Source organism: Panthera leo, chromosome A3, assembly GCF_018350215.1.
Source record: "Panthera leo isolate Ple1 chromosome A3, P.leo_Ple1_pat1.1, whole genome shotgun sequence".
NCBI classification, from domain to species: domain Eukaryota; kingdom Metazoa; phylum Chordata; class Mammalia; order Carnivora; family Felidae; genus Panthera; species Panthera leo.
Window position 1 is genome coordinate 89,193,019 of NC_056681.1, and position 10,898 is coordinate 89,203,916.

Sequence of the window (10,898 nt, forward strand, 5' to 3'; positions counted from 1 at the left end):
TGGGGACCAGTGGGGACCAGCAGAGCAAGCTTGTGCAGTGCCTTGGTGGTCTCTACCCTGGTCTCTAGTTCCCAACTGTACAGCAAGAGAAATGGAGGCCAGACATAGGGAAGGACCACTCTGTGTCTTAAGGGAGGCTATGCTTGGGAGTTTCCAAGTTTGTTGAGTGGTGGGAAACAGGCCCATGTGGGTTGTTGGAGAGAGAGAACATGCCTACTTCTGCATGCTGAGAGACTGGTGGCTCCTCCAATTGAGGAGACACTCGAGGAAAAAGGGAGACTTGGGAGCTGAGGGGCGGGGGCACCATTCACAGAAGTTGACCATGCTAGCCCCGGGTCCTAGCTTCACCAGGATGCGCACCCGTCCCCGGAGAACTCCTCTGTGTAGATGAAAACTTCCGAGATGGGGCATAAGGCTGAGCCTGTAACCGGTCCCCACGGACACAGAGCCTCCAGCCAGGAAACAGCAAGGAAGGACCCAATAGAGCTCTGTAGTTCACCTGCTCTTCCGCTCATCGACTTGCCTTTCCTACTGTCACACATCAACGTGCCCTTCATCCTTAAAAGCAAGACCTGTATTCCTGACACCTTTCTCTTACAACGTCCAGACCTGTCTCCACTTCTTCACCTCCCGTGAGCTTTCTAACCCGATGCTGATGCCATCACCAGTCACCAGTCACTGCCACCCCTTGGGGCCAAACTCAGCTGCCTCCTGTCTGGCCTCATCTACGCCCTGATCTTCTGGCCATTCCCTCCTTGATTCCCATACCCCTCCCTGCCTTATTCCAGTACCTCTGACACTTTTACCTCCCGTCTCTCCAAGCCCTCCCCAGTCTCATCCGTGCCTCATCGCCCCTGTCCTCTGCAGGGTCATTCCTTGCTCCACCTGCCTCTTGATTGTGCCCTCTGCCTGGGGCTTCGCATCCATGTCTGGGACTTCTCCTGGCTCCCTGGACTCTCTCCAGCCAACCTCTGCCAAGCTGCAGAGCCACCTAGCCGGCTGCTCGAGTCTGTTGCACTCCAGCCCCCTTGGCACCTTGAACCCAACACATTCACAGCTGACTCATCTCCCCACCTGTTCTCTTCCAGGCTTGCCCACCTTGACAAACGGCCAAGGTTTCTTCTACCTTGGGAAGCAGTGTACATGGCTCCTGGGGGGTTGGGAGGAGAGGGAAGGGATGGCAGACATAATGAGGTTTATGTGGATTGCCAAGGATGAGGCCGCTTCAAAGGAGGACCTCCATGCTGTGGCTAGGGTTCTCTTCCTTGAGCCCAGACAGGACTGTGTCACACCCTTCCTAAGCCCCCTCCCCTGCCCCACTTCCTTCCCAGGCTTGACCTCTCCTACCTCGCTCCTGGTGCCCTTGGCTTCAGTCTCATCCATGTCACCCCTGTCCCCCAGTGAGCCATGGGTTTTGCCTGTGCTGTGCCTTTACTTATGCTTCTCTAGGCTCCTGGAATGTGTTGGGGGCTTGATTAATGTTGAAGTCAATGTTGAAGACTTGCTGCCTGGGGCCCATGCAGGGATCCAAGCACGGAAGGTCCTTTTGCTGAGCCTGTCAGCATCTCACTTGGGTCCAGTCAATGCTAGAAACCAAAGGGCTTTCTCCCATCTCAGTGCCCCTCTGCACCCCATCAGCCAGGAACACATTCCTGGCATCTTGAAAGTCCTCACCTTGGGGTGGACACTCTCACTGCCAAGCAGGTGGATAACCTCTGGGGAGCATGTCCACCCAGGTGGGGTGAGGGTGAGAAGGGGAGGCATCCTTTTGGCACCGGTGGGGGCAGGGGAATGGGCGAGCTGTTCCTCTCAAGATTCTGTCACTTGGTGGGGGAGGAGGTACACGAGGATCACAGCAGAGCAGCCCCTGTCATCCAGATAAAGGGCTGGAAAGGACCCAAGGAAACCTGCCAATCTTCCTAGGCCAGGCCTGCAAGGGGCGGGCCGGGAGTCCCCACTGCACTCCCACCCACCCCCCCCGTGTTGTGCCTCTCCCTGCAGACGGTAAATATTGGTGTTGTGACTTCATTAATAAAGGCTTCTGTGAGCCTGAAAAACATGGAATCAGGATGAACTATTTTCTGAGCTGCCGGCTTGCCAGGTTTGCTAATTTGGGAGTTTTTGGGCCCTCTCCAGGGAACAAACCAAAGTTTCTCTCGAAGAGACACAGATGCAGCCGGGAAGGGGAGAAGAAGCCGAGGAATGATGCTCCCGGCCCTCCCTCGACTGCTCCTTCCTCTTGGAGATCAGGGCCCTGCAGGGGTGAGGACAGGTGGACAGGGGCTGCTTGGCCAGGCTTTCCGCGAGAGAGCCTGGCTATGTCACATGGCCTCAGCTGGGCTGGCCTCCCAGGCCCTGCAGAGTCAGATGGGCTGAGGTACTGATGACGCCCGTAAGAACCCCATGTTGTATGTGACTTAAGCAGCGGGAACGCAGGTTCTTCGCTCTTGTCGCCCAAGCCACGCGCCTCAGCTTCGGGGAATGATCTTTACACTCCGCCGGTCCGCGGGACTTTCCAAGATTAGTCCCCACGGCTCCGCAGCAGCATGGCTGGTGCTCTCAGCATCTCTGCACTTGGTTGTCACCAGCTCCTCCTCATGGGTGCTGTGACTGCTTCCCGCGGGACTACGTGGAACCCTCACCTCGTCAACTGGGTTCTGCCCAGGAGGGAGCCAGGCGGCACCCCCACCCCACCCCCCACAGGCCTCTCCTGGAGCCCCTGCTCTCGGGCAGCCCCGTAGGGGGAGGGGCGGGGAGGCCAGCAGGCTGAGTGGTGCAGGCCCAGCCAGCTTTCCTGTCAGACAGGCGCTGCCAATGCGGAGCCAGACATCGGGAACAGGTTTAACCAATTACCCGAGCGCCCCATCTGCTGTCTGGGGTGTGTGTGAGGGTGAGTGCATGTGAGGGTGTCTGGGAGTGTCTGGGAGGGCTGTGGGCGTGTGTGCGCGAGTGTGACTGTGTGGGTGTGTGTGGGCGTGCGGCTGTGCACGTGGGCGGGGTTGCTGCCTGTCCCAGTCGTACCCCCTCAGTTGTCAGACTGTGGTTACCAGCTCATGGTCTTCCTGTCTCCCCGAGACCTGGGGGTCTCCATGAACAACCCACCCAGCACCCCAGGCCCTCATTTCCTACTCCCCTCATCACCGCTTACTCTCAGGGCTTATGAGAGGCCACAGTCACGTGACCCCTTCTTTCAAACCGCACATTCAGAGGTCCTTCCCTATCAAACCACACGTTCTTGCCGCTCACTCGTTCAGTCGTCGCCTATGTCCATGCTTTGGCCTCATAACGCGCTCCTGGCCACGGGCCCCTCTGTTGTCTCTCTGACATCCCCTGGCCCCACTGCTCCTTGTTGCACCTGCCTGGCACCTGCACACTTGCCTGAACCTGTTTCCCCACCTGCCCTTGCAGCCGCGTCTGTGAGGACATCCCACGAGTGTGCTGGACGGCACCCCTTGAAGTCCAAGGTCCCAGCCTCAGCTGAGGCCTCACTCCTGTTGATAAATCCACTCCCATTCTCCACAGGGGATGTCTCAAACAGTCACCCTTCTGCCCAAACCTCTTCTGCTTACCCTCAACAGAGGACCTTATTTCCATCTCCAGAAAGAAATGAGAAGCACTGCAAGGGAACACCTTCATATCAACCAGGGCCAGGAAGAAAGAGTCCCTTCAAATAGGGCAGTCTGAGGAGAGTTGGATAAAGGAACAATTCACGAGTTTTAGACACCTGACAAGAGATGTTGTAGCGCCACAAGGCCAATGACGATGGCCCACAGCCCTGGGGCCCGAAGAGGCAGGGGCAGGAGCAGTTACCAGAACTCAAGAGGACAGATGGATGGAGATAGCCCCAGATAGGAGCCGCAGCCTTCGTGAGTGGGAGGCCCAATGATGCAGGGGAGGCCCGCGGAATCCACCCCCCAGTGTCACCCTCCTCGAATCCTCAGTTTCCCGCTGGAGACTCCCAAACTTGCCCAATGGCAAGTCCATACGAGTAGGCCTCCCAGACAGAGAGCGGATAGAGAATGGTGCAAAGTATACCTGGAGGGGCCAGGCAAGCTAGTCTCTCACCCTTCAACCTCCCTCCCTCAGATCCACACTACCTGCATCCAACCCATCCTCTCCACCTGCTTCCTGTTACCCCTGAGACCCTTCTCTCCTCCCGGCCCGCCCCCCTCCGGAGACCTCACTCCTCTTGCCTGTCTCCCTAGGCTCCTCCCCTCTCACCCATTAACGTCCGCAAGCCCCAGTGTGCCTTCGGAAGCCTTCCCTTCGTCCCCACATTATGCTGCAGCCACTGTCGTGTCTCAATGCCCAGCTCACAACCCAGTCTCTTGGAAATCCTTTGTTTTACAAGTTAATTGTATACTGGCAGCCAGTCGGAGACATACTCACTTCTCAGCCCATGGAGATCTGGCTTTTGACCTGACCACACTCCACTGAGACTATTCTCTCCAGGTCCTTCCAAAGGACGTGCTTGGTCTTCGTCTTCCTTCACCTCCCAGCACCTATTCAGTATGTGCACAGCCTCTCCTACTGGAAGCATTCTCATCTCTTGTCCTCTGGGGTGCCACGCTCTCCTCATCTTCCTCTTACCCCTGGCGTTAGTGTGCTCAGGCAGTTTACACAACAGAAGTACATTTTCTTACAGTTCTGGAGGCTGGATGTCTAAGCTCAGAGTACCAGCTCAAAGTGGGTTGGTTTCTTCTGAAGCCTCTGTTCTTGGCTTGAAGATGGCTGGCTTTGTGTTCATCTGTGTCCAAACTTCCTCTTCTTATAGGGTCACCAGTCGTATTGCATTAGGACCCACCCAGCTGAGCTCGTTTTACTTTAATAACCTCCTTAAAGACCCTACCTCTGAATACAGTCGCATTCTGAGGTATGGGGGATCGGGGCTTCAACATTTGAATTTGGGGGGACACAGTTCAGTCCATAACACCCTTCTTACGGCTGAGCTTTTTAGCAGTCTCTGTCTTGGGCCAGGCCTCAGAGGTGGGGGTTCCTGGAGGTTCTCTCCCAGGTCTTCCTGTTCTCACCCCACATCCTCCCCCGGGTGGTTGCCACGGTCCCTTTAGCTCCAGGTGCTCAGTAAGTGGCTAACATGCCAAGCTACGTATCTAGTCTCCACCTGCTTCCTGAGCTCCCGACAAGCACATCCAGTTGTCCCAACACCTCGACTTGAGTACCTCACAGGGACCTCTAATAACTTGTAAAGCAGAATGCCTGCAGATTTGTTCTTCCTTCTGTTCCTTAACTGAGAAATGGCACCACCATCCATGTCCTCGGCTGCCTAAGCCAGGAACCTGGGGCCATCTCTGACTTCTCTCGGCCACCCTCTCCACCACCAATCACCGAGAGCTGAGCAATCCTGAATCTCTTCATTCTCTCCATCACCTTCCCACCCCCTGGTCTAGGCTCCGTCTTCCCTCACCTTGACTCTCCCCTGGTCTCGCCGGCAGTCTTGCCTGTGTCTACGATACACTCCATTCTGTTGCCAGATGAATCCACTTCCCTACTTAAAGCCTCCAGTGGCTCCCAGCTGCCCCTTGCCCTGCAGCAGCTGGCCCACTTCTATTTCCAGCATCTTGTCTTGCCCCACCCCATTCCCTAACGCTGAGCTTCGTGCGGTTCACCCCTGGACTGAGTGAGGGCCCTGTTGTACTGCCCTTCGCTCTGCCATGCTTCCGTGCGGAGAGGAGAACTGGCTCGGGGGGGCCAGGGGGCTGAGGGCAGCCTCCTTCCCTCATTTCCTCGCTGAATTTGCATGGGGCACCTGGTGCCTCTGTCACTCATTTGTCTTCCTTCTCTTTCTCCTTCCTTCCCTTTACCCTTCCACAAGGCCCAGGGAACTGGGGTGAGGTGGGGCCCCAGATTCTTGCTCTGGTTGAGAAGATGTCCTTGTCAGGAAGGAGTCAGGCTCTGAGCTTAGATCAGGTTGCCAGCGGCTACCTCAGAGTGGGACGTGAGAAGTGAATGAACATTTTTCAGCCACTGCCCAGGAGACTCCTGGTACTGCAGGGAAGCAAGGGCACATGGGGGTTAGGCCTTTCGGGAGTGGCTGACACTTTTCTGTTTGAGGAGCTAATCAGCGGCAGGGGTATGGTGAGATGGCAGGAGCAGCAGCAGCTCTGGAAGACTGAGGGAGCTCCATTCTGCAAATTATCCCAGGTACCCCAGGGCCTTGAGAAAGAGTCACTCATCACTGTCCTCATCCCCTAGCATTCTGACTTTCCTTCTAATCATGGCCTGAGTGGGAGGAGGGAGGCCCTAGGGGCCAGCGGGTGGGGATGGGGCCAGGGAGGCCACATTCCTGGAGTGTTAATGATCTCCGGGCTGGGCAGGAGCTGAGCCCCCAAACCAGCTAAAAACAACAAACAGCTCCCAGGAGGGATTTGTGTCTGTCCTGAGAGTCAAGGATTTCCGCCCGGATGGGGGCTGTGGCCAGTGGGGCTGTTAGCGAAGAAATTCCCCAGAGACCAGAAGCCCCGTGACCTAGAAGTATCACTTTGAGAACAGACCCCGCCCCCATCCCTTTCCTGCCCCCCCTCCCCAAGCCTCCTAGAGGAGCCCAGTGCACAGGTAAGGGGAGGCAGTGGTTCTCTTGACATGTGGCAGGCAAAAGTGAAGAGTCGGGGTGCATTCCTCACCTGGTCTCTCCAATCCTTACACCAGCCCAGTGAGTGATGCTTGTTCTTGACATTTTATAGCTAAAGACACCAAGGCTCTGTTGGAGAAGATGCTCCATAAACACCTGACCAAATTAATGGGTGAATAAAGGAAGTGACTGGCTAGAAGTCAAACACTCATGCTGGGGCCAAGCTCGGGCTGGCACCTGGGTTGACGTGACCCCAGCCATGGACCTCACCTCTACAACATGGTCCCCCTGCCATGGGGGGCCATCAGCTTCTCCCTGCAGGGGTGGAAGATGCTTAGAGGTCCAGGAAAAGAGTTCAGGCCTCACTTCCCCAGGGATTCTGGGGGCTTCCTAGAGGAAGAGGGGCCAGAACTATTGGGAGGTGGCTGAGGCCTGGCCCCGAGGGACTGTGGGGAAGTTAGGAAGGGGCAGAATTCCTGGGGCTAGTGCCGCACACACTGTGGATATTGGTACCTTTGTACTTGGCTCACATCTTTCCTCCCTATGAAAACTCTCTGGGCTCCCAGGCAGTCCAGAATGACCCTCCCACCTGCACTCCCCTCTGTGTCCCCCGGATAGCAACAGTATGAGATCTACCAACATCCCTATCTACTCAAGTGCCTTGCAGTGGGGTCTTAGTGAGTGCTCAGCAACTTTTCTGTAAAGGGGGGGGGGTTCCTTCTGTAAAGTTCAACCCATGCCCTCTGTCCAACTTCCTGCCCTCACATGCTCTTCCATCCTTTCCTTTCCCCTTCCCTCTGTGCCTCCCAGATGGCCTGACCCCTCCTGGAGCCTGGGGTCTGCACCTTCCTCGGGGGGCTTCCCACAAAATCCTCAGGCAGCCCTGGCCTGTCCCCACTGTGTTTCTGTACCCCTATTGCTCCCACCCACAACCCACAAAGCCAAGCCCTGATGCTTTAAATCCATCATTTATTGCCCACAGCTCATTAGTATTACATAAATCACAGAGATTGAGAAATTTTCTGAGAAGGTTAAAAAGACACTGCAAAGTCCCCTTGGTGTGGCCAAGGCATATGTGCTTGTGCCTCACTCACACCCGGCCCAGGGCTGGAAGAGCACTTGATGCCCCTGTCCTCTGGCCCTTCTGCTCTGAGGACCCCACTCTTCTCCCAGGCCAGGGGCTCAGGACAGAAAACAAGCCAGCTCACAATCAGGAAGTAGAAAGGGGGCTATCAGCCACCTTGACCCAGCAGCCGTCTAGACATCTTGGGCTTTTGGCCCCTGCACCATCAGATTATTCTCCGGAATGGGAGAAGGGCATCCCCGAGCCTCAGAGAATGTTTGAAGTGACTAGAAGAAGGCGGGGGTGGGGGGTGGGGCAGTACACCAGGGCTAGAGAACCAGTTGTAGGTATGGCCTGGATTCTGGCGCAGCCGGACCAGACACACCCTAGCTGTGGGACCTAGCTCAGCCTCCTCCCCAGTCATGAGCCAGTCTGCCCACGAGGCCTCCCATCCTCTGGCCTCAGCAGAGTGGGTGATGGATATTGGCCAAAAGGTTTCCCTTATGGTGTTTTCTACAGCCAAGCCAGGGCTTATCTTATCAGCACGGCCACTGACCCTCTGTCACCATCACCCTGAGCTGTATTATACAGATCTTTTGCCAACCCCTTTCCCAAGGAGGAGTCCCGTTAGCTCACCTGAAGTTGCATTTGGGAGCATGACCAGAAATCATCCAGGAGACAAAGTAAGTAGGTTATGAGATGACAAGGCCACAGGGGTGGGGCTGGGGTGGGGCTGGGCCAGGGCAGCCAGTCCAGAGAGGGAGCCGGAGAGACCCCATCTCTACCACATCTCCAGAAAGGGTGGGAGTGGGGCTGGGGTGGGCAGTTTTGGTCTCAAGGTAAAGTGCACACAAACAAGGTCCAATGAGAGGGGGTAGGGTGAGTTTGAAGAGAGCTTTTCAAAAGGGGACCCAGAAACACCCAGCCTGTCATTGGCACGGTCACATCATGGCAGGATTGGCTCAAAAATACTTGCCCCTTTTTCTCTGCTGTTCTGTTCTCCCTACCTGCTCTGTGTTCACCCCTTCCTGACTGGTAGGGGGGTGCTGCTCCTCAGGAGAGTGGGGGGCCCTCAGGGCAGCATTCTGCAGAAATAGCAGGGCCAGGCTGGGAGGTCCTCACAGACAGCACGGGGTTCTGAGGGGGTACATGGTGCCAGTGCCTATGGAAGACCCACCTTCCCACAACCACCCCTGCACGGAGGATGGTGAGAGCTGCCCATGGCCACAGCCTTGCTGCCCTGCACTAGTCTTTTCCTGCACATGCCTGTGTTCACCTCCAGCCAGGTCTCTCCCCAGGTGGAGTCACCAGGGAGGTGAGGAGGCCATGCGGCTGCATGTTGAGGGCTCCATTCCAGCTGGGGGCAGGTGAAGGGTACAATGGGGCCCATGCTTCCTCTTTGTTTGCCCTGTTCACCCTCACCTCGGGTCCTGCTGTCTTCTGCAGAGCCCCTGCAGGCCTCTCCTTTTCTTGGCTTGCCAATGGGAAGAGACAGGAGCCAGCAGCAAGTGGCCTCGGAGGCTGGTGCAGGGTGAGAGGTGGCACGTGGGTGTGGAGCCACACTTAGGCCCAGCCACCCACACTATCTCCTCCTTCAGAACTGAAAAGGGGCAAAGATCAAGTGTTCCCAGGATGTGGGTTCACATACAGAAAGTCAAGGTCTAGCTCCTGAGGCCATTCCCAAAGGGGCCTGCCCCTTTCCCAGTTCAGTGTCCACACTGGGGATGTGCCTGGGATGACCAGCATCTGAGCAGGACAGGCAAAGACGAGGTTAGCTGGAAGAGTCGGTGGGAACGCCCTGATCCAGTCCTCTGGTTCCGGATGGGGAGTAGAGGCTCAGAGAGGGGAGCAGACTTGTCCAAGGTCACACAGCCCATTGGTGCCACAGCCAGGGCCTGCAGTTCCTGGCTTGATGCTGACTCTCAGATTGGTACCTAGAAACCTGCCTCTGCACTCAGGCATAAGACCCTCCCACTCGGGAAGCAGTGGGATGGGGCAGGAAGCCTTGGGGCCTGAGAGCCCCCCAGATGGAGGTCGGTCCAGCTCCAGCTCTAGCCCCATCCTCAGCCCCACAGCCCCGCTTCCAGCCTGGTGACTAGAAGGAGGGTCACCCTGCAGAGGTCAAAGTGCAGGCCCACAATTCCAGCCAAACATCATTCCTTCTTGGGGCTTCTTGCCTGAAGCTGGGGCCTCAAATGGATCGGGATTCCATGAAGGGTGACCCCAGCCCCAGGCACTGGGCTTCGTGCAGAGGGATTGGTTCTGCAGGTTGTAGCATGGATGAAGGCCAGCCACACTCAGAGTCAACTGCCCACAGAATCTTCCAGAGGCTTCCAGTGCTTCTGACTCCCTGGGCCACCTCCTGAGGACCTCAGTCATAGCTGCTTCCTCCTGTGAGGTGTAGACTGCCTCCCCTACCCCCAGCCCAGCCCAGCCCAGCCCAGCTCAGGGAGCCATTGGGCCCGGCCACCATAATGTCTTGAATCTACCAGCCCTTCTGCCAACCCAACCAGCCCCCTGGCCTATTCCTACTGCCACCACTGGTCCGCTGCCGCCATCTGGGCCACTGCAGCCAAGGCTCAGACTTGATTCAGATAAAAAACAAAAGAAAAAAAAACCCAAAGTATAAAAGGATCCTAAGTCTATCCCGTGGGCACTCTACAATTTTTCAGCTTCACAGATAATTGTGCTGAGTAGAGTTTTGACAACCCCACGTAAGGCCCAGAAATGCACTTGATTATTTCTTATAGGAGATGTGTCAGAATTCCTCACCCTTATGTTAACATGTGAATAGATTAGTCTCCCTACCACTGTGGGTCCAGTGCTCCCCCAGGTGGCCCAGGACCGGTGGGATCAGCTTGCCCCTCCCTGCAGGTGCAGCCGGGAGACTCCTTCCCGCCCCCGGCTCCCCGGCCTGGATAGCACTCCATCCCCAGGCCGGCCGGCCACCACTCACAGCCCCTTGTTGTATACCACCGTCCGACTACTCGTGGCCCGGGCAATTTCAGGCTCTAACTGGGACGTCTCGATCTGAGGAGAGAGAACAAAGTAGAAAGGTGAGGGGGGACGGGTGAGTGTGGAGGCTGGGAGTAGCATTAAGACGATCCTGGTGCCCAAAGTTCTCCCCCACTGCCGCCTACTGACACATCCTCCTTTACCGCCCTCCTGCCACAGTATCCCTTCCTGGCTAGGTCTTGTGTCTTCCTCTGACGGTGTGTCCATGCAGGTGAATGTCCCACACTCTGA

The 10,898-nt window shown here is 56.6% G+C and overlaps 1 protein-coding gene across 13 annotated transcripts in view; it reads right to left on the bottom strand.

Annotated features, from left to right (window-relative positions):
* Positions 1-7,541: 7,541 nt before the first annotated feature.
* SFXN5 (sideroflexin 5) overlaps positions 7,542-10,898 on the bottom strand; it is a 117,022-nt gene continuing 113,665 nt past the window's right edge. For all 13 annotated transcript variants that reach the window (XM_042932691.1, XM_042932681.1, XM_042932689.1 and 10 more), the window contains one exon: positions 7,542-10,682. In XM_042932691.1, coding sequence (XP_042788625.1) covers positions 10,605-10,682 — 78 coding nt within the window. In that variant the 3' untranslated portion in view covers positions 7,542-10,604. The remainder of the gene's footprint in view (positions 10,683-10,898) is intronic.